Genomic DNA, 25,121 nt, shown 5'->3' with positions numbered 1-25,121 from the left:
AATGGTATTAACCATTCTGCTCGAATTCGTACAGTTGTCTTCCATGTGCAACAGTGTCAAAAGCTTTCCTGAAATCCAAGTATATGATATCAAAATTATTTTTTGCATCCAGTTTCTTTGTAACCACATTATAGTACCCAATCAAATTTGTCAGACAGGACTTTCGCTTAAGAAACCCATGCTGTGTCTGAATTATTGCTGCAGTCTTGTCTAGATGATCCTGCAATGCATCTTTAACCAGTGACTCCATTATTTTGCACAGAACAGAAGTTAAACTAACTGGTCTGTAATTACTCGTCATCCTTCGATCCTCCTTTGTGAATTGGGGATACATTGGCACATCTACAGTCCGTGGGAACCTCCCGAGTCCAAGGATGCAATACAGTGTACAATTTGTTCCAGTATGTTCAATTTTCATGACCGATAATTAACAGATGTTCAAGGACTGCATTGTGACATTGCTCTGATTCTTTCAATATTTTATGGGGCAAGTACCATACGCATCCAACTTGGAGGTTTCACATCTGTTACAGATGCTGTTGTTTTAAATCTGTAAATCCAGTGTGTTAAACACACTACCATTTCTTCCAATGCTGAAGTGGCTTCCCCGATTTAAAAAATGTTTCAACAGCAAATTCACAATGTTTATCTAACTACCACTCCATTTTTACTGAATGCTTTGGTGTACTCTACTTCATGACACAAATTGCGGCACCCCACTGCAAAATGGCACCACTTTTAAAACAGGTAATTGTTTTTGCCTGTGCATAAATATAAAATACATATTACTGAGTAAAAGAATTGATAATGATCCCCAAAGTCAGGATTGAAACATCATCATAATAGAGCAAGACTGTATTGTGGTTGAATACAGAGCTATTTCAAATATGTTGCCATTCTAAATAATTAAAGTGTATGGGAATATTGTCCAATACCCTTAGTGGGTACTGATCCACATAAGAAATTAAATTTTAAGAAACTAATAATTACATATGCTATCTTAAAAATGACTCATTCATTTTAATATATAATCAAACACAATGTACTACACGCATTCTATTTCATTACAAAGGTTTGCCCCTAGAAAGATTTCTTGTAGTCCATTTTGCTTACTTAAGAAGTAAGCAAAATGGACTATAATCCACCTGAAGAAACCAGCTGTGTTCTGACATTATGGCAATATTTCAGCAATCTCAAGTACTGCTTTTGCATTGTGGTCATGTCCTGATGAAAGTGTTGCCCTTGTTTAACACTTACATCATCCAAATTCTGAGGAAAAAAAGCTGAGATGGGAATGAAGAAAATGAATTTTCAAAGACAATCAAGCAGTCCATCTTTAAAACATTGCAGTAAAATTGACACCAGAGATTCAATTATTTTCTTTCCTTCTTCCAAGAAATCCATGCACAACTGCTTGAAATGTTCACCAAGTTCAGTATCCTGTAGCTTTGTTTCAAATAGATCGTCTTTGAGGAATTTCTTTATTTGAGCCTTAGTAAAAGTTCCTTCTTTCAGTTTTGTATTTGTTAAATTGAGAAACATTTCTCTTAGGTAGTAGTCGAATCCACTTCCTTCCTTACCCTGAGCCTTAACAAAATTTTTCATTAATCCAAGCTTCACATGCAAAGGTGGAAGAAAAACCTTTTTTGGTTTGACTAGTGGAACATATTTTACATTAAAAACTAAAATAATTATTTTATATGCAAATTACTGACTTAGGTCAGATCACATCCAGTTCATGAAAAATCACTGGAGGTGTGTCAATTCGAAACCACTGACATATATACAGTATTACATGTGTATGTTTGCCATAGATTTGACAACTATATTTCATTTGAAGAGGGGGGGAAGGGGGGGGGGGAGAGAGAGAGAGAGAGAGAGAGAGAGAGAGAGAGAGAGAGAGACTTTTGGAAAAAATGTTTATACCTCGTCTGATTAGCATCTCAACCATTAATGGAGACACAATTGGAGTTCCACTAACAATAGACAGATGAAATGATGCCTTTCACACTACTACCGTAGTTTTTCTTTAAGAGTTGTCTATGGTGTATCTACACCAATATTATATAGATATAGAACCTTAAACTCTTAAAATATTATGCCTAGTTGCATTTAGTTTTATTTAAATATTATCACATAAACCTTTTGGCATCTCTCATATTGTGTGATTAACTTCACAAATGGGTTATGTTTGCAATACCAGGGTACCTGCCCACCAACTGATGAAAAGCCAACTAGCCTTGAAACGGTGCCATCTGGGTGGTAGTGCCCACCGAGAATAAGTAACAAAAGTGAAGTGTTACTTATTCGAGGTAGTGCAATACACGGGCAACTCATTGTGAAGGATGAGCACAATATGAGATACAGATGAAATGATGCTTTTCACACTACTACCGTAGTTTTTCTTTAAGAGTTGTCTATGGTGTATCTATACCGATATTACATAAATTCACATTTTCATATTATCTAATAATCAATAATCTGTAAACAGCTCCTCATTACCTGAATAATGCAATTTCTGTTGCACTGTGATGATTAATTAAACTCTTGGGTATAATGCTTTTAGTATCTGACTGATAAGATTCTAATATAATTTGTCATTAAACTGACTTGCCTGTCCCATTTTATATTAGTGAAACTTACAGCTTTCTATTTTTTATGAACACTCTCAACAGCTAAAAATGAGGAAGCATAAAGTGACAAAAAATTCACAGTAACATGCCCATTCCCCCAACAACCAGCACCAACAAAGACTGATCAGCTTTTTAGATTGTCATCTTGAATTTGGCTATATTATATTCACCTGGTTTTAACCTGCCAGCAGTTGCACCCTTGTTTGTTACAAATACAGCCACAGAGAACCCACCAATGCAACCAACATTTTTTTTTATTCCTCGAAAATATATATATATATATATATATATACGAAGGGTACTAGGAAAGTTTTGCAATACAGCTTTGTTTATTTAATTTTTTCAAAGTAATTTCCTCTACATTCAATACACCTCTCCATCCTCCGAAACCAATCTTTAAACCAGTTCTGCCAAGTTTCACTAGGGAGTAAAGCACACTCGTTGTCCCAAGCCCGTAGAAGGTCCTCATCACTGGAAAACCACCTCCCTTTTAGCTTCATTTTCACATGCGGGAACAGTGCAAAGTCGCAGGGAGCAAGGTCTGGACTGTAGGGAGGGTGCTCGAGAAGTTTCAGTCCTGTCGTGGTCAAATATTCGGTGCAGGCTTTGACGCGGTGAGCTGCAGCATTATCGTGATGGAGGTACCAGGTGTCCATTCTTGACTTTGGCCGCAGGTTCTTCATAGATCCAATGACTTTAGGCAGGCATTGTTCAGTATACCACTTAGCTGTGACTGTCTTCTGCGTGTCCAAAACGACACGTTCCACAATTCCACTCGATTTGAAAAATACAGCTATCATTTTCTTCTTTACAGATCGGGATTTTCTGACAATTACGGGTGTGTCGTCATCATCAAAGACCCAAACTTTGTTTTGAGCCTTGGTCGGCAGATCGTAATAGTACAGCCAAGTCTCGTCACCTGTCACAATGTTGTTCACATACCGAGATTGTCCCTTATCAAACTTTTTTAACATCTCCCGGCACCAAGTCACACGTCGTGTCATCTGCTCTTCAGTCAGTTGATGCGGCACCCAGAGAGAACAAAGTTTCTTCACGTGCAAATGATCTTGCAGAATCGAACGAATTGCTGGTGCATTTAGGCCCAAAGTATCCTCTATCTGTTGGTAGGTCACTCGCCTGTTTTCGTCAAGCATTTTCCTCACAGCAGTAACGTTTTCCTCCGTAACTGACGTTCGTGGCCTTCCCGGCCTCTCAGAATCCTCCAGAGTGAAATTTCCCCTTTGGAATTCTCTATACCACCTGAATATCGTTGTACGATGTGGACAATCATCATCTAGTGCAAGAGTCATTTCTTCTAAGCACTGGTCTATGGTTAAACGACGCACGAAATTATACCGCAAAACTGTCCTTATCTCATTTCGTGACCACAATGCCATCGCAAGCACTTTACACTCTCACTACTAATGAATAACTGAGCCCATCGACTTGGCGCGGCGGCTACTATGCACGTATGAATATGTCTCAACATGCAGCAACAAGCAGCTTCCTGTGATTCATTGTTGCGTCATATTGCAAAACTTTCCTAGTACCCTTTGTATATATATATATTTTTTTTAAATTCCACTTGTGTATAAATTTTTAACTTTTAATACAAATTTCAAATATTTAAGATAGCAGAGTTTTTTTACACATTTTTTAAAAAACTATATTTATCCTGCAGAAGATGAAAAAACAAAGTTACATTCATAAAACAAACATGAAACTAATAGATTCTTCCATTTTCCCATTCAAAGAACTGTTAAGAGAGTGAAATTTCAAACTCACATTTCTGCACATTAATTTGCTTTATCAAAGGAATAAACAAATAAATTATAGTAATTGAAACAAGAAACTATTTTACACGAATAACAATTATCAGGAAAAAAAAAACACATTTTGCAACAATTAAACATAATACTAATTGAAATATACTTAATATGTAAAAAATAGCTATCCAACAAATTTTTTGACAAGAAATTTGATGACAGAAGTTTTTAAATTTATAGTTAAAGTTTATGAACAAAAAGTTATTAATGAATGCATGAAAGTTGTGTATGAATACCAAAATACCTTTTGAATACTAGATAAAATTTTAGTCTGAGCAGTTTAAACGGGGTCGATAATTCATTGAAGAGGACCCCTCCCAAGCTCCGGATGACCTGCAGTGACAACTCAGAAATGTGCCATAAAACTGAAGACCTAGTTATACAAGATTGATCTATTGCAGTATCTACAACTGATAGAGAATGTAATATTTCTGAAGGATTGGTACAGATCATCCTCCAAGAATATTTCACTATGTCAAAGGTCAATTATAACTGGGTAGAAAGAATGCTTAGAACTGTTCAGAAACAGTGCAGAGCTCAAATTTGTGATGAAAATTTATACATGCATGATGCAGGTCAACAAGGGTCCCTTTCAAGAATTGTAACTGGTGACATAATGTGGATTCATCACTGGGATCTGAAAAAAAAAAAAAAAAACAGGAGTCCATAAAATGAAAACACCATGGGTTGATGAAAAATTTCAGGACTCAACCCACTGCTGAGAAGGTCATGGTCACTATTTCTTGAGATATGGAAGGAATTCTTCTGGTGGACTATATGCCATGTAAGGAAACAGTCACCGGAGATGCCTATGCTGCTGTTCTCAAAATTTTAAGAGGGAAATTGATATTAGGTGCTTTGTTTCTTCATGACAATGCTCCTGTACAAGGTCCCATAAAGCAATTGCTACTCTGAAAGACAGGATTCCAGGAGTTAAACCTGCAGTCCTGACCTGAGCTCTAATGATTATTTCCTCTTCATAAATCTGAATAAACACCATGTGGCATTGATTTTCAAGTGAAAATCTCAAAAAAGCTGTAAATAGTTTCAGAGACCAGAACAAGGACTTTTTTTTAATTTTTAGGCCTTCCTCTTTGCCACCAAAATGGAGGATATATTGAACTCAGGGAGTTATATAATGAGGGAAAAAATAAATAAATAAAAAATATGCTAGATTGTTTCTTTGTTACTGAGGCAGACAACATTTCCAGTGACCCTTGTATAACACACCACAATAGCTACTTATTAAACAAATTAGATTAAACTTATTAAACAAATTAGATTAAACTTATTAAACAAATTAGATCTAATTTGTTTAATATGAATTGTCCCAGCCTGGTAGGCCTATTTAGAGACAACAGCTACTTAATGGAACAGAAAAATTATAAAATTATCCAACTTACCATGCACCCATATCACTACTAAAAGCATATGATTTTCCTGTTGAGAGGCATATTAAAGGTGCACCACCATCTGTCAGTGCTGTACTTTTAATACATATATCCATACTTCCCATTTCTAAAAACATACATAAGAATAAAATATTAATTTTTTCTTGCATACAAAGTTATTCATAAATAAGGATACAGAAAGAAATTACTTTCTTTATAAGTACAATGATTGCAACAAATTTCTAAATAAAAGAATTTAACAATTACCAAAAAAATTGTAACAAAAAAAAAAAAGCAAACTGTAATGATACAGCTGATTATTACTTAAGATATTCTGAATGCTTCTTGAATGAACCAAACTTAAGAGATGTTTAATAATGATGGCTTTCTAAAGTAAAACCTGATTTCATTTTTATACAAAATATGTATTACAAAGAAAACTTCAATAACAATGTATATATTGTGCAACACAACAGTAAATTTAACAGAAAAATACATAAAAACATGCATGTGTATTAACAAAAAATTAATAAATATATTTATTTGATTTAGGCAAAAGTTTGAGCTAAATCCAAATTATTAAGTTGAAGTTCTACAGTTTAAATAAAATTTGATAAATTTATAAAAGGCTTTAAAATGTAATTTTTTTTTTTGGGTTCGAGAGTAACGTGCGGCCGCAGCTATTTTGCAGTTCCTGGAGAAGAGAAGTTTTTTCTGATTTATTTTTTGTTTTATTAGCTTAAATTGGCATATTTACTTATTTTCTAGAGTAGTTTTATATTCCTAGTTACGATACTTAGTTTAAAGTTTAACTTGATAGAGATTTTGTGGGTATTACTTAGTATCGGTAACGGTATCAAATCCACGTGTTACAAATTGCAGCTCCGTTGAACGAGAGGTTTTTACCCATATTTAGCCGATTTATTAACCAATTTTTATATCAAATCATTATCTGTAAGTAGCTATAGATCTAGTCAGGATCCTTAGTTTATTCTAAATTGAGACAGCGAGATTTGGAAGTTAATCAATACTTAAGAGTCTGTAGAACTACCGTTCGTAATTACCGCCATTGTAACACGATACAGCATATCCGGAATTCGATAGCATTAGCTTGTATAGTATAGTGCATAATATAATATTGTCAATTAATCAGTAAATCTATTAATCTTGTTAAACTTCATTGTCAAAATTAAATTGTACTTTTAACTATATATATATATATATATATAACGACTTAGAGTACACACATAACAAATAATTAATACATAACTTGATACCGAAGTTATATAAAGGGAACTCGTAGATAACACTCGATACTGAAAAATAAATATAGCGTTATAACTGTGTTAGGATACAAGTTTAAGGTTTTAATTTTGTTCTGAAATTGTAATTTTATTGACAGTAAATCGAAATCATGACTCAGACCAGAGCAGCAAAGCAAAAGGCTCAAGCTAATGGGAGTGCTGTGGCTCAGGGGAGAACTGAGGGGGGCAGTTGCCCTCTGAATCACAGCCTTTTAAGATGCACTGTTTGCTTGATGTTTGCGGAGCAATCGGGTACAGGGCATGATACTGCCATGGGGGATGTCTTTGTGTGTGCACGATGCAAGGAGAGCAAGGAAATTAGGAGACAACTCAGCGTTGTTATGGGCCTATATGAGACCTTGAAGAACAGGGTGGATGCCCTCAAAGGAAATAAATTGAGGGGCCCATCAAGCTCTCAGCTGCCCAGATCAACGCCAGAGCTTGCACTTGGTCATCTTGCAACACAGAGGCAGCCCCCAAGGCAGAATGCGCTGGTCCCACAGGAACTAGTAGTTGTTGGTGACCATTGTCAGGGAAACGGGGAACATGCTTTGTAAAAAGGATAGGTGGAACAGGACTAGGGTATGTCTGCCAGGGGCAAAGGTTGATGACGTAGAGCAGATATCATCTTTTAAGGGCACAAAAGGTGATATAGTTGTACACGTCGGCACTAATGATATTAAGAGTAGGAGATCAGCGGAATTACTTAACAAGTACAGGTCACTGTTGAAAAAAAGCCATGAAGTAGGGCTGAATTTGAAAGTGTCTGCAATTCTGCCCAGACACGATAGGAGGGAGTATATGATGAGAGCCTTGTCGATCAATTCGGCCCTGAAAAGATTGTGCAAGTCTCAAGTGGTAGAATTTTTTTCAGCCTGGACTGTACTTGTTAACAGGAGAGATTGCTTCTACAGGGATGGGATACACTTAAATAGAAAGGGTGCAAGAATATTTGCTGATGCTATCGAGGCAGTGTTAGGTGGGTCGGAAAACTGCTAGCTTGGGGGGAGACAAAGACTAATAGATTAACAGTAGCCACTGGCAGAGGTGAAAGTGATTCTTGCACTGCTTCTATTGGAATCAGCAGAAGCCTGAAAAACAAGATGCAGGATATTTCAGAGACTGCTGGAAGTCATTGCGGTACAAGTAAACACATGGGTTGTGTTACGGTACCTAAGAACAGAAACAGGTGCATGTATACTTGCGTGTACACCAATGCTAGGAGTTTAGTAAATAAATTTGATGAATTTGAGGTATTGCTCAAAACATCAAAGGCAGATATTGTTGGGATATCAGAGACGTGGTGTCACACAGATATAAGGAATGCAGAACTGGAATTTGGGGAGTACAATGTCTACAGAATGGATAGACAGGATAGGAAGGGAGGAGGGGTTATGCTATTAGTTAAGAAACACGTAAAATCCAAGGAAGTGAAGCCAGTTGACATCGATGGACAGGGCAGTGTTGAGTCAGTTTGGTGTGACATAAGCAAAGGTAAATCAAAATTGAGAGTAGGAGTGTGCTATAGGCCTAATGACTCTGATGAGTATAATAAGATACTGTTACAGGGAAATAGAATGGGCCAGTAAATCAGACTGTCTTATAATGGGGGATTTTAATTTCCCAGATATTGACTGGAATTTGTGGGTTGGTCACTCACACACTAGCAAGGCTTTTGTGGATTTATTGGATGATTGTTTTCTACACCAGCATGTTCGGAGGGAAGAATACTCTTGATTTGATTATCAGCAGAGATTCTTCATGCATTAAGAATCTGCAGATAAATGAACCACTTGGTGGCAGTGATCAGTGTGCTGAAGTGGGATTTACTCAAAGAGGTAACTACCATCAGAGGTAAAGGGAAGGGTTTTTGCTTTCGTAAAGGCTACTATGATGGTCTGAGACAGTATTTAAATTCTATACAGTGGGACCAACTGATGATGTTACCAACAGCAAATTCAAAATGGGAAGCATTCAAGGAATTAATCTTGGAAGCTACCAGGCTTTACATACCAACTAAGAAATATTGTTCAAGGTTCAGGCCTAAATGGTTGTCAGATGAACTAATGAGACATATGGTAGAGAAGAAAAATGCATGGGATACATACAAATTAATGGGTGACATGGAAGCCTATGATAGATATAAGTTGGTCTGTAACCAAGTTACAAAGGAGATTAGGCAGGCAAAGGCAGATTATGAGAAATCCTTGGCAAAGGATGCAAAGAAAAACAGAATAGAGTTCTTTACCTATTTAAACTCAAGAAGGAAAGGGATGAATCAGATTGGTTCGCTGGATGTTGATGGTTCAACAGTTGAGGATCCTGCTCAAGTGGCTAACAATCTAAACAAGTATTTTGCATCTACATTCACACGTGAGGAATTATTCAGGAAGGGGAATGTCGTAGGTGAAGTAAACATTGGCAGTGAGCTAGATGATTTTCTAATAACTGAGAGGAAAGTGGAGGAGAAATTGTTGAGGATAAACATAAAAAAGGTACCCGGGGTGGATGGGATCTATCCAGTTATATTAAAGGAAGCAGCAAAGGAAGTAAGCAAACCCCTAGCCATAATTATGAGAACTTCTTTGGACTCAGGGGAGGTACCCATAGACTGGAGATGTGTAAATGTGACCCCAATTCACAAAGGAGGATCAAAGGCTGACACAAGTAATTATAGACCTGTTAGTTTAACTTCGGTTCCAGGAAAATTAATGGAGGCACTGGTTAAAGAAGCACTGCAGGATCATCTAGACAAGAATTCAGTTATAGCTCAGACACAGCATGGTTTTGTTAAGGGCAGGTCTTGTCTGACCAATCTGATTGGATACTATGATGTAGTCACAAAAGAACTGGATGCATGGAATAACTTTGATATTATATATTTGGATCTTAGAAAGGCTTTTGATACTGTTGCGCATGGAAGACTGCTGCACAAATTGGAGCAGTGTGGCATTGGAGGCAAATTGCTGCTATGGATAAAGGGATGGTTGAGTGGCAGAAGACAGAGAGTGGTAATCAATGGACACTGCTCAACGTGGACTAATGTTATTGGTGGAGTTCCTCAGGGTTCAGTGTTGGGTCCATTGTTGTTTTCTGTATTTATAAATGATATTGATGATGGTATATCAAGCTTAATGTCCAAGTTTGCAGACGATACAAAGGTTGGCAGGGTTGTTAAGGACACTACTGATGCTATGCTGCTGCAACAGGATCTGGAAAGGTTGAGCAGATGGGCTGAGAGGTGGCAAATGAAGTTTAACATTGACAAATGTAAAGTACTACATATGGGAAACAGTAACCCCAGATCAATGTATCAACTCTGTGGTACTACGCTGACAGTGGTAGAGAATGAAAAGGACCTGGGGGTAAATGTGCAGGCAGATATGAAGCTCTCTGAGCAGTGCAGACAAGCTGCAAGAGTAGCTCATGGTGTCTTGTCAATGATATACAGGAATTTTTCTAGCAGGGATAGGGATGTGATTATTCCATTGTATAAGGCATTGGTCAGGCCACACCTTGAGTACTGTATACAGGTCTGGAGGCCTCATTTCAAGAAGGATGTAGAGCTGCTGGAACGAGTACAGAGAAGGGCAACAAGATTAGTGAATAGAACAAAGGGTTGCTCTTATGAAGAAAGGCTTAAGTTTTGCAAATTACAGAGTCTGGAGACTAGGCATCGGCAAGGTGATCTGATAGAGGTGTATAAGGCTTTGAATGGCTTGAGCATGCTCAATGCCGATGGGATTCTTCCTCTTGCTCAGAATAATCGCCTGAGAGGGCATAAATTCAAATTGAGGAAGGACGGATGTCGGATAGATGTGCGGAAATTTGCCTTTAGCCAGCGGGCAGTCGGTTTGTGGAATAGACTTCCATCACTTGTTGTTGAAGTTGATAGCCTAAACAAATTCAAGGCTCAGCTGGACAGGTATTTTGAACGAACGGAGGGGTGAAATGGGAGTAGTGGTTGTGTGTGTGTTTTTTTTTTTTGGCTGATGCTGAATAAGCTTGCTTTCTTGCATCATAGGCCTCTACTAATGCTAATGCTAATAAGACATTTAATTTAAAAAAAAGAGAGATCATAGTAAAGGAAAAGTAAGAGAATGTTAGATTTTCTATGCAATCTAACTTCTTTTGATGTAAAAAGCATATAAAGAAATTTGAGTTCGACCTATAAGACTTATTACCAACTTCAGGAATACCTACCTTTCCTCCTCTCCATCTTCCCATGAAGCTGCCCTTCAAAGGAATCACACATCTGAAAGTTATAAAGAATTGTTGCTCCATCCACACACTTAGACATCAGAGGCACTGTCTACATAATGTGCAAATGCAACAAGAACGAACAGGGCAATCATATAGAAGATTAAAAACACAAACAGAGGAAACATGCTAATGACACAATAAAGGACAACATAGCAACAAGTAACATCACTTACTGAACTTGGATAGACTACAACAGATTCAACCTAACTACATACAAGGGATATCCAAAGAACAATATGGTTAGGGAAGGATGTTACGTGGAGTTTAATATATTTTATATAGGTATTACCTAAACTAATATATATTGAGTAATGTTTCAGGTATCTTGCTGATACCCATCATCAGACTTTGCTGTTGGGAGACAAAGATAAAATAACTTATTTTACATTGAGCAGATCTAAATGACAATCAGTTGAGATGTATTTACATATGATCAATTCTAGTTTACAGAAAATAGATGAAAAGTTCTAGGTTATAATAACAGATTAGCAAATTAACGATTAGCATATCTAAGTTATGATTACGATCTAAAGGAACAATTCTATGTTACAGTTGTGTTACAATGAGCTAATTTCAGCTGCATTACAATTAACCTATTTTTTTTACTTAAATAAATAACCTTCTTACCTGCTGCCAGATGCTCAGACCTAAATGGGCAAGAGGCTCGCCAGTCAGCAATACATTTATAGGAAAAGGTATTTATATAGTTAGCCAATAAGAATAGTGCCGGTTGCCTATCCTGAATTCAGGGTGTTTGTGCGATGTCTTTGTTCTCTTGCTCTGGTTCCGGGTTGCGGTGTAGAGGACTCCTGAGTTGACCTTTTCTCATCAGGTGTGTAGGCTGTTTCTGGGGTCTAAAAGGGGGTCTACACTGTCTGCTCTTCTGGTTGATTTGTTTCTTTCCTGGAACCTTATTTCTTCACTTATTTTTTTCTTTAAAGCGATGAATATACTGTGGTTGAAGTCAACCCCTTGTTTTCTATTGATTGGTGAAGGTCCAAATAATTTGATAAGAAAGGCTTCTTTGAATTTTCTTCTGTTATACTGTCTACCTGTGTAAAGGATGTGTCTGTTACTGAACTTCCAGGTGTCGCCACAGTGGAAAGCGTGGAGAGCTGTATTGGACTGTTGAATTCTGTCATATTCTACATCTTTTTTGTGCTCTTTTATTCTATACTATAGGCGTCTGTATGATTCCCCTATATATATATATATATATATATATATATATATATATACACTACCACATCTGTGGCGCCTCTGTAGCCAGGTGGGCAGGAGCAATAGTGGGTAACACACACGTCTTGATTAGACCGGGGTTCGAGCCTGTGACCACCAAATACGGAGGATGCAGAAAGGTCAGGGAATGACCACCGCACATCCCTGGAGCAATATGGCCTTAGCTGCTAATGCTCCTATAAAAAAACCCCAAATAATAACCAAAAACACCACATCTGCACTATCTTATATATAGGATCTCTAGGATTATCGGGGTTGTTGGACTGTAGCTTTATGATCTGTTTTATAGTAGCTGAACTTTTGTAAAAGGTGAAGATTTCAAATTTCTTGGCTTCTTGGAGCTGATTGAAGGAGGTGCTTCTTCTGTCGATGCTAGGTTGTGGTTGAGTAATGGATTGGAGATGTCTATGATGGCTTTATTGATGACATGAATTGGATATCTGTTCTTTAAGGCAACCCTGGTTATTGTGTTTAGTTCCTGTTGTACATTATCTTCATTGCAAATTCTGTAGGATTTATATTATATAATGTTAATTATATAATATTAAATAACTAATATAATGCCAGAATCTGTGGATTTTCTGAAAACTTCCATATGTAGTTTTTTGGCCTTTCTTGAAAAAAGAATGTCCAGGAATGGAATTTGGCCATTGTTCTCCATTTCCATTTTCAAATTGATTTTTTGGTAGTGTTTATTGAGAGCTTCAAAGAATTTTTGTAACTTATCCGTACCACGATTCCAGACAGCTATGATGTCATCCACATACCTGCTCCAGAATTTTGTTTTTTCTGTTAGTTTTCCAAGAAATCTTCAAATTTAGTCATAAAAATTCTGCCAGGAGACGAGATAGGGTGTTTCCCATGCAGATATCAGAAATCTGCATGTAGAATTTCCCACTGAAGGTGAAGTAAGGTTTACCTATGGAGAGATCTACGAGACCCATTATTTCTGTGGCCGGAAGAGGTCCTGGGTATCCCATTGTGATATGGTTGTCTATAGTTTGGAGGAGACATGTTTCAGCTTCTTCTAAGTTATTTTATCTTTGTCTACCAATAGCAAGGTCTGATGATGGGTATCGGCAAGATACCTGAAACATTACTCAATGTATATTAGTTTAAGTAATACCTAAATAAAATATATTAAAAAACTCCACATGGTAATTAGATATATTATAATTTAAATGGATCCACGTAACGTCCTTACCTAACCATATTAGAACTAGGTAGGGACCAACCATTGTCCATCTTAACCATGAATTAGAAAATAATTCACCGATAAGCGAATAAATAATTCACGGATAAATAATTCCGGATCACAAAACGTAAATGTAGGCATAAATTTCTCGTAAAATGTAGAAACGAAAAAAAATCACTCCACCTAGTCTCAACATAAAAGACCCCATTAAAAACAACTTTTTGGGAAAATTATTAAGATCACGCGATTAAAACTATTATGGAGCGCAATTAGACAAATTAGTTTAGATATATCGAAAGTGACAGACACTTTATAATAAAAACCTTGAGGGATTAAAGAATAAATTGAATGAAAATGATTTCTCGAATACAGTGTGACTAATAACCATTCGTTCCACAAAAACACACAGATTTATCCAAACATCTTAAAGAAAAAAATCTCTAGACTTATAAATCAAAATTTACCTCTGAGCAGTAAAGAAACGGCAGGACATGATAATCAACCAAGTAATACATCTAAAAATAAACCGGTAAGTGAAGTAGATCAACCAAATAATAATACTGCCAAAATTCCCAACCATATCATCAACCTTCTCTCCAAAACTCTCACCAACGTAGAAATTTGGGTACTTAATTAAGGCCTTAATTTTAAACTAACACCAAAACATATCCCCACATTAGATTTCCTAGCTCACATCCACAATAGTCTAAAGTATGTTCAGGATAATATAGCCAAAGATACGATCAACATCACAGCCATGAAGTTAATATACAGCTCAAACTACAAGATCTACAATAAGAACAATAACCTATCCATCAAGGAACGGAAAGCATTGAAAAACCTGAAAGAAGACAGAAATATACATATATCTAAAGCAGACAAAGGGAACACAACAGTCATCACTGACAAAGAAAACTACATTGAGAAAGTAGAAAAGCTTCGAAAAGATATCAGCACCTACAAAATTTTAAAATCAGATCCCATGAGCAACTTCGAGAAAAAAGTAAAAAGAAAACCACAAGCCTTACAGGACAAAAAATTTATTGATGAAGACCTACACAAGAAGTTCAACTCTAACAATTCAGAAATGCCATACATGTTTGCCAACATTAAAGTGCACAAACCAGGATTCCCTGCCAGACCCATTATTAGTGGTAGACATCACCCAGAACAGAAGATATCAAAATGGTTGACAACTCCTCTCCCAGATAGTTCCGAAGAACCAAAGATCATTAAAAAATACCTAGGATTTAACAACCAGACTCAAGGATGTCGAAATCAACAAAGAAGAACAAAGAAATCAACACTACCATCCCCTTAGAAGAACTAAAACATGTCACCTCCAAACTATAGACAGCCACGTCATAATGAGATACCCAAGACCTCTTCCAGCCACAGAAATAATGGATCTCATAGATCTCTCCATAGATAAACTTTACTTCACCTTCAATGGGAAATTCTACATGCAGATTTCTGATCTCAGCATGGGAAACACCCAATCTCCTCTCCTAGCAGAAATTTTTATGACTAAATTTGAAGATTGCTTGAAAAACCAAAATCAAAATTCTGGAGCAGGTATGTGGATGACATCATAGCTGTCTGGAATCATGGTACAGATAATTTACAAAAATTCTTTGAAGCTCTCAATAAACACCACCAAAAAATCAATTTCAAAATGAAATTGAGAAGAACGGCCAAATTGTGTTCCTGGACATTTTTTTTTTTTTTTTTCAAGAAAAACCAAATAACTACGTATGGAAGTTTTCAGAAAACCCACAGATACTGCCATCATACTAAACTATAAATCCTGCCATCCTTTCTCCACAAAAATAGGTGTTCTAAAGTCCTTCATCTGGAGAGCCTACAGAATTTGCAATGAAGAAAATATACAACAGGAAATAAACACAATAACCAGGGTTGTCTTAAAGAACGGATATCCAATTCACGTCATCAATAAAGCCAATCATGGACACCTCCAAGTCCATTACTCAACCACAATCTAGCATCAATAGAAGAAGCACCTCCATATGTATACTGTACATACCCTCAATCAGCTCCAAAATAGCCAAAGCAGCCAAGAAATTTGGGATCTTCACCTTTTACAAAAGTTCAGCCCCTATCAAAACAGATCATAAAGCTACAGTCCAACAACCCTGATAATCCCAGTGGTCCTATATATAAGATAGAATGTTGATGTGGCAGTATATATATATAGGGGAATCATACAGATGCCTACCTTTTCTTTTACAATGTAGAATAAAAGAGCACAAAAAAGATGTAGAATATGGCAGAATTCAACAGTCCGATACAGCTCTCCATGCCTTCCAATGTGACAAGACCTGGAATTTCAGTAACACAAACATCCTTTCCACAAATAGACAGTATAACAGAAGAAAATTCAAAGAAGCCTTTCTTATCAAATTATTTGGATCTTCAGCAATCAATAGAAAACAGGGGGTTGACTTCAAACCACAGTATATTCATCTTTTTAAAGGAAAAAAAAAAAAAATAAGTGAAGAAATAAGACCCTTCTAGACCTCAGAAACAGCCTACACACCTGATGAGAAAAGGTCAACACAGGAGTCCTCTACACCGCAGCCTGGAACTAGAGCAAGAGAACAAAGTTCATCGCACAAACACCCTGAATTCAGGATAGGCAACCGGCACTATTCTTATTGGCTAACTATATGAATAAAAAAAATAAAATAAAGTGCAGCCATTATCAACCCACTGCAGGGTGGAAGCCTCCTCAACAATTCATGCTGAGGGGAAATGGACCATAATCTGCCACGCTGGTCCAGTGCGGGTTGGCAGATCGACCGTATTCAGCAGGCAGGGGCTTGAACCCCGGTCTACTCAAAGAGCGTGTGCTACTGCACTCCCGCTCCTGCCCACTCGGCTACGGAGGCCTTACTATATGAATACCTTTCTATAAATGTATTGCTGACTGAGTCTCTTGCCCATTTAGGTCTGAGCATCCGGCAGCAGGATTCAGTCAGCAGGTAAGAAGTTTATTTATTTAAGTAAAAAATAGGTTAACTGTAATGCAACTGAAACCAGCTCATTGTAACAACTGTAACATAGAATTGTTCCTTTAGATCGTAATCATAACTTAGATATGCTAATCATTAATTTGCTAATCTGTATTTATAACCTAGAACTTTTCATCTATTTTCTGTAAACTAGAATTGATCATATGCAAATACATCTCAGTTGATTGTCATTTAGATCTGCTCAATGTAAAATAAGTTATTTTATCTTTTTCTCCCAAAGCAAGGTCTGATGATGGGTATCGGCAAGATACCTGAAACATTACTCAATGCACGATTCCTTTCGCCTCAAAGGTGGTACTTGTGCATATGTCTGTTCCGATATTCCCTGTCAGAGACTTGGTAATTTGGAATCTCCTCTGGCTTAAAATCTCTCTACCTCATTCTATCAAATTCATCTGTTGTCTCTACCACTCTCCCAAATCCACTAATCACTTGGAGCTCCTTGACTTCCTCTCTTTGCAACTTGACTTTCTCCAGTCCAACTTTCATAACAGTGAGGTAATTTTCCTTGGTGATTTTAATGTTCACAACTCCAGCTGGCTTCCGTTTTCTAGTCACACAGAACTAGCTGGTCAAGATGCTGAGGCTTTTGCAATTACTAATTACCTTGCACAGATTGTTCATTTACCTACAAGAATACTGGACAATCCTAACCATAGAACCAACATGCTTGATCTTTTTCTCACAAACAACCCTTCTAAGTACACGGTTGAAGTGAGAAGTCCTTTAGGCACCTCAGATCACAACTTGGTGATTGTCTCTTCTCCAATGGAGCTTTTATCTTATGGCTATTATCAACCTCGTATTGTTTGGCATTACAAGAATGCAAAATGGGATGACCTGTGAGATTTCTTTTCTTCTTTTCCTTGGTCGGATTACCGTTTCAAAACTTCTGATGTCAACGTTTGCTCAGATCGTGTCAGTGAAATTATTCTTGCAGGAATGGAATCCTTTATCCCACACTCCACTTTAAAATCTCGTCTTTTATCTAAGCCTTGGTTTTCCAATAAATGTGCCAAGGGTGTTCAAGAGAAGAATGTTGCATATCGTAATTGGCTTGTTTCTAATTCTTCAGTTTCATTTTCTGCCTACTCCGAAGCTCGCAACAATTGTAAAGCAGTTATTAATCAGTCCAAACTAGAGTTTGAATGGGCTAAGAGTAGAAAACTTGCTTCTTGACCTAATGGTAGTCGAGCATTCTGGTCTCTTGCCAAAGGTATTGGTCACAACTTTTGCCCATCTCTGCTCCCACCTCTGTCCAAACCAGATGGTTCTGTTGTCACTTCAGCCAAGGATAAAGCTGAACTGCTAACATCCCATTTTTCTTCCAACCTATGTATTAATGATCTTGGTAAAGAAGGAATGAATAAAGAAGGAATTCTCAACGTGCTCCATTCAATGCCTCTTGTGGTCTTCAATCAAAAGGATGTCAGAAGGATTTTGACAAATCTGAATGCTAAGAAAGCTCCAGGTCTTGATGGTATTTCTCCACTTGTTCTCAAAACCCGTGCTCCTGAACTTACTCCTGTTCTTTGCTGCCTTCTTTCACTTTTTTATTCCGAAGGTGTTTTTCCTTCTGCTTGGAAATTTTCTCTTATCCAGCCAGTTCGCAAAAAGGGTGACAAATTCCTTCCATCCAATTATCGTCCCATTGTAATTACTTCTACTCTTTCTAAAGTAATGGAGAAATCAATTATCCAGGTGGTAGATGACTTTCATCAACCGGTGAAATACCACCACTTTGCTTATTGGAGGCTTGAAGTGGTGAAATGCATGTTTAGTCTCTAGAGCAAAGTTTCCGGCATCCCCCTCTCCCAATACTTCTCCTTCAACCCATGCATGGTACTAAGTACTATAGGTTTTGATACCTCTCGTGTTTGGGATTCTCACAAAAAAAAAAAAAAAAAACCCCGCCAACTCAAACTACCTAGAAACCTTCCGTCTTATCAATGATCACCAGTATGGATTCCGTCAGTGTCGATCCACTGGTGATATTCTGGCTTATGTTACCCATTTATAGACTAATTCAATGGAAAAGTTCGGTGAAACACAAGCAGTTGCTCTTGACATCTCAAAAGCTTTTGATTGTGTTTGGTGTAAAGGTCTTCTAAACAAGCTTCCATCTTATGGTTTGCCAACTGTTTTTTGTAATTGGTTATCCAGTTTTTTTACTCACTGAGGGTGATGGTAGATGGCTCTTTGTCTTCTAACTTCTCCACTTATACTGGTGTGCCCCAAGGTACAGTTCTGTCCACACTCTTTTCTTTTTGTATATTAATGATCTTCTTCCATTGAAACTGCCGTTTTCTGGAACAATCTTCCTTCATACGTATTTCCTGAAAATTACAGTCTACAGAAGGTCAAGTCTAATGTCAACAAATATCTTCTTTCGTCTTCTCAACTCCAACCGAAGTACGGTACTAAGTACTATAGGTTCTAATATCTCTCGTGTTTGGGGTTTACATATAATATATGTATATTAGTTTAGATAATACCTAAATAAAATATATCAAAAAACTCCACTTGGTAGCAGAGTGGTAATTAGATATACAGTGGATTCCGGTTATTTGGCCACCGGTTAATCGGGGCAGCCATTAATTTGGGGCAAATCTTAAAAAACAGAACCCAATCGAGAAAATAGCCAGGGTTTACTTCGCATAATTTGGGATAACATGTTGTTTAATCGGGTCAGGAGACTGCAGCACTGGAGTTTACCCTACAATTGTCTCCGACTGTACCACGTGGTACAGTCAGCTTTCTGGAGGTCACGATCATAAAACAAAAACAATTAGCAGTCACCTGTTTATTGTACTTTTCTTTTAGTGCACTCTATCATAAATGGATAGTAAACTCGATCTTATTGAATTTACAATAATACTGACAGCTGGAATTCTGTGGGTTATTATGGTGATGTGTGTTTACGCTTCCATGGAATCTTCAATCATATAAAAAAATTTATTTTCAAAATCTTTTCTCACTTGTGCGTATCGTGTTACTTGCAATTTGTGTGTGTGTGTGCTGTGTTCTTTGTCACTGATTGCTTATCATTTTACTGTTTTAAAAATTTTAACCCTCACCCAGAAATCAGTGAACAGAAATGTCAACCAGTTAGTATGTACATATTACAGTACATATTAATTATTCAGATTATCATGTATATTCTTCCAATTTTCATGTATCATTTAATTTTTTAATTGGTAAGGTAATAAAGGGTAAATTTGTGCTTAATATATATCTTTACTTTTATAGCTCCTAGATAATATTCCTCCTATTTTTGCTAATTATAATCTCTGTTCAATAGAATTAAAATTCAATTCACAAATGTATCACAATGATTGGCGCTTACTACACATCGTAAATTGAACGGTACTTAACTTTTATGTTACAATGGTGAGTCCATTGTAACATGATTTGTTTGTACAGTGAACCTATTGTAAAGCAGGGATCCATTGCATTTTTAACTATTTACGTGAAACTTCAGATAATTGGGGCAGCAGCTTAATCGTGCCAAAATGCACTAGTCCCGATGTGTCCCAAATAACCAGAATCGACTGTATTATAATTTAAAAGCCAAAGAACAAATAAGGAGGGAATTATTAGAATCAATTTTAATACAAGAAAATCAATGAAGAATAAACCAGAACAAAAGAAATCTACCATAACTCTCATTCCATATTGAACAGCACTCACCCCTCCCCAAAGGGGATAGAAAAAAGCAGCAGATAAGTCTTCTACCTCTCCAGTTTAAGTGCAACAATGACAGCTACACATCTCAATACACACTATACTATTACCTTTTGATTATATTACAATTTTGTATAATAATATTTTGTATAATCATCACCATTCTATTCTTCCGTTTGGCATGGGTTGAGTCTCTATTTAGATATTGTCCTCCATTGTAGTTGATCTCTTGAATCATTTGTTGATAGCTCTGAAAGCCAGTGTTTTCCTTTAGGCATTCTCTTTTGGGTCTTCTTTTCTTGGTGGTCTCATCTCTAATTCTTCCTGTCAGTACTACATTAGGCAGTCTGTGTTGTTTCGTCTGGTTCACATGTCCAAATCACTGAAGTCGTTTTTTGTAAATCTGCTCTATTATTCTGTGTTCAAAATTTAGATCTCTCCTTACTTGTTCATTAGTTTTATGTTCTCTCCAATTTATTTTATTGATTTTTCTTAGACATCTCATTTCAAATGCTATTATTTTTTGCCTTTCTTTCTTATTTATACTCTACATCTCTGATCCATAAGTTGCTGTGGGTATGATGACAGTTTCATATAGTTTAATTTTTAGCCTATTTGAGATTTTATTGCTCTTACATATGTTTTTGAGTTTGTTCATGTCTGTCCATCCAATGTTCAGTCTGTGGTCAATATTAATCATGCATTCTTGCTTTCTTGCATTGTATGCCTCTACTAACGCATTAGCGTTAGTAGAGGCATACAATGCAAGAAAGCAAGCTTATGTAGCATCAGCCAAAAAAAAAAAAAAAAAAAAAACCACACCCATTTCATCCCTCTGTTCATTCCAAATACCTGTCCAGCCCAGCCTTAAATTTATTTAGGCTATCAACTTCCACAACAAAGGATGGAAGTCTGTTCCACCAACCAACTACCCACTGGCTAAAGGCAAACTTCCGCACATACATTAAGCTTGATATACCATCATCAATATCATTTATAAAAAAGAAAACAACAATGGACCCAACACTAAACCCTGAGGAACTCCACTAATAACACTGGTCCATGATGAGCAGTGTCCACTGATTACCACTCTGTCTTCTCCCACTCAACCATCCCTTTATCCATAGCAGCGATTTATCTCCAATTTGTTCAGCAGTCTTCCATGTGCAACAGTATCAAAAGCCTTTCTAAGATCCAAATATATGATATCAAAGTTATCTTATGGCAAGACTTTCACTTAACAAAACAATGCTGTGTCCGAGCTATAACTGAAGTCTTGTCTAGATGATTCTACAGTGCTTCTTTAACCAGTGCCTCCATTAATTTTCCTCGTACAGAAGCTAAACTAACAGGTCTATAATTATTTGTGTTGCCCTTTGATCTTCCTTTGTGAATTGAGGTCACATTTGCACATCTCCAGTCCACGGATACCTCCCCTGAGTTCAAAGAAGCTCTCATAATTATTGCTAAGGGTTTGCTTACTTCCTTTGTTGCCTCCTTTAATAGAACTGGATAGATCCCATCCACCCCAGGTGCCTTTTTTATGTTTATCTTCAACAATTTCTCCTCCACTTTCCACTCAGTTATTACAAAATCATATAGCTCACTGTCAGAGTTTAACTCACCTCTGGTATTCCCCTCCCTGAATAACTCCTCATGGGTGAATGTAGATGCAAAATACTCATTTAGTTTGTTAGCCACCTGAGCAGGATCGTCAACAGATGAACCATCAATATCCAGTGGACCAATCTGATTCATCCCTTTCCTTCTAGAGTTTACACAGGTAAAGAAATTTTTGTTTTTCTTTGCATCCTTTGGCAAGGATTTCTCATAATCTGCCTTTGCCTGCCTAATCTCCTTTGTGACTTGGGTTTCCGGTTATTCCAATTACTTAGATTTCTGGTTATTAGAGAGCCCAGGTATACAAATTTTTGTACTTATTCTATTTGTTGATTTTGGATGTTTATATCTTCTAAGTTTTTTCCGATTTGCATTACTTTGGTTTTATTTATATTAATATTAATTCCATAATTGCTGCTTGCTTTATCGACGTTTGTTAATATTTCTTTTTGTTGTTCTTTGGTTTCTGTTAAAATCACAATATCATCTGCATATTTTATGTGGTTTATATTTTTTCCATTTATTATTGTGCCTCTTTTTTTTTTTCAATTGATTTCATTAGTTCTAGGTAGATATTAAATAAATATGGAGATAAAGGGCATCCCTGCATGACTCCTTTCTCTATTTCAAATTTCTCTGTTTTAAGGCTGTTGAATTTTACTATTGCTCTTGCATTTTTGTAAAATTGTTTATAAACATGATTATTTCATGAACAATGGGATTTTTTGTAGTTGCTTCATTAAATTTTCTCTGTTTACAGAGTCAAATGCCTGCTTGAAATCGATGAAGTACAGATAAAGAGGTTTCTTCTTATTCCAATATTTTTCTGCAATGACGTTTAATGTGAATATTTGGTCTATTGTTCATCTGTCTTTTCTAAATACTGCTTGTTCTTCCCCTATTGTTCCTTCATACATTTTAAGTATCCTATTTTGTAAGTCCTATATTGTATATCCTAATAAATATTATATAGATAATGGGTCTATAATTCTGACAATTTTCTTTATCCCCTTTTGTGTATAGGTACTATTATTCCACTTTTCCAGTCTTCTGGTATATCACCTGTAAATAAAATTAGATTAAACAACAGCGCGAGGTGCTTTAACATTGCACTGCCTCCGAATATCCATAATTCTGCTTGGATGGCATAATTTCTGGGTGCCTTGTCATTCTTCATTTGGCTAATTCGAGGGTGCTTTATCTCTTCTATTATCTAAGGCAAGAGCGTTTCCCCCCCCCCCTTTGAACAGGGTTTGGTAATATTCTTTCCATATTTTTTTAAATTTCTTGAGTGTTTCCTGTTTTTATTTTTCATCATCAGTGTTTTTGGGATGTATGTTTTAGAGAGTTCCTTTATAACCCGGTAAGTTGTTTTAGAGTTGTGATGTTTATTTGCCTCTCCGCACTGCTTTGCTTTGTCTTTCAACCATTTCCTTTTAGCAACTTTACATAGGTTGTCTATTTTGTTTTTTAGGGTTTTAAATTTTTCCCTTTTTTCTTGACTATTTTCTTTGTTTAGGTTTTTCATTTGTCTTTTTTTCCAAGAACTTGGAACAAATTACAAAAAAAAAAAAAAAAAACAATGTTATTGAGTTCACATTACGATATTTTCACAATACCTCCATTTATCCCTACAGATGCAAAATACATTTCCATTTTTTTTTTTTTTTTTTTTTTTCAGTTTGCACTGGCTGGCAAAAACTTACGTCAAGTCGAACTTGCATTAGTCAAGTATTATGTAAGTTGGGGAGTTCCTGTATAAGAATTTCTTTTTCATGGCTTATCTATTTCATAAGACGTTGGTTACTGTTTACAACTATAGTTCTTCTGTACAAACCAAGAATTTAGAGTAAAATACACAGGAAAGGATTACACCAGGGGTGGGCAACAGCCGGCCCGTGACGATCCAGCCCCCTCGGTAAATGCATAAATATAGAAAATCCATACCTGACTACACTCGCCGTAAACATTCAGCTTAATTCGGTTCAATCGGGAATCGCGGCCAATACAACAGTAACCAAGTGATTCTACGCAGCGTCAAAGACTTATTTTCTAATTATTATTGTAGCATCGATCGAACGAAGTTCCTTTGGGTTTGACTTCTTATTGAAAAAAATAATATTGGTGCGAGATATTTTATGTTTTATGCCTTTTCTAATTATTACAATTTTTAATTTAATATAATTTATAGCCCATAAAATGAGCCAATTAAAAAAAAAAGAAAAATTGATGCCGAATGCCGCATTTTCAATGATAATTGGAGATTCAGATTTTTTTTTTAAAAATACATTAATAATTTGGTAATTCAAGTAATATAACATTTTTTAGGTTCTGATTTTTTTTATTAAATCGTTCAATCTATTCCGGCCCACATCATGATGCGGAAATTTCATTCGGCCCGCATCATGATACGAAAATTTCATTCGGCCCACTGACGAAAAAAGTTGCCCACCCCTGGATTACACTAATTTTAAACTTGTGAGCAACTTATGGCAGAAGACATGAAGCAGGCATGACAATTAATTTAGCTAATTAAAATACCACTGGATATATAAACCTATTGCATTTTAAATAACTTTTCAAAAAAAATTCTAAAAGGCTAACAAACGCATATATATAAAGTTTGTATATATAAACATACCTTGCATGACAGGGGGCAGAGATTCATTTTTAATTATACATTTACACCTTTGCATATCCCTAGTGGAAAAAAAAAAAGTTCACAATGAAAATATTATAACACAATGCAATTATATTTTTGAAGTTTTACATTTATAGTTTTTTTTTTTTTTTTTTTTTTTAATGTTTTAGGAATACAGGTGACCCCCACTTAATGCTGATAATTTGTTCCGGAAAAACAGAGCACCGAGTGAATTTGCGCTAAGAGAGCGCAGCATTCCCATAAGGTAACAT

At 36.4% G+C, this 25,121-nt stretch overlaps 1 protein-coding gene across 1 annotated transcript in view; it reads right to left on the bottom strand.

Moving 5' to 3' along the window:
* The window catches only part of LOC150088720 (protein HIRA-like), a 375,669-nt gene that overhangs the window by 62,746 nt on the left and 287,802 nt on the right, over nt 1-25,121 (bottom strand). Inside the window, exons 22-23 of the mRNA XM_090369626.1 lie at nt 24,850-24,908; nt 5,863-5,977 (exon numbers count right to left, since the gene is read on the bottom strand). Coding sequence (XP_090225752.1) covers nt 5,863-5,977; nt 24,850-24,908 — 174 coding nt within the window. The remainder of the gene's footprint in view (nt 1-5,862; nt 5,978-24,849; nt 24,909-25,121) is intronic.

The sequence above is a fragment of the Mastigoproctus giganteus genome, chromosome 3 (genome assembly GCF_048544385.1).
Source record: "Mastigoproctus giganteus isolate SK-2022 chromosome 3, ASM4854438v1, whole genome shotgun sequence".
NCBI lineage: Eukaryota > Metazoa > Arthropoda > Arachnida > Uropygi > Thelyphonidae > Mastigoproctus > Mastigoproctus giganteus.
Note: the sequence above shows the minus strand (reverse complement) of the source record. Positions and strands in the feature narration are given on the sequence as shown.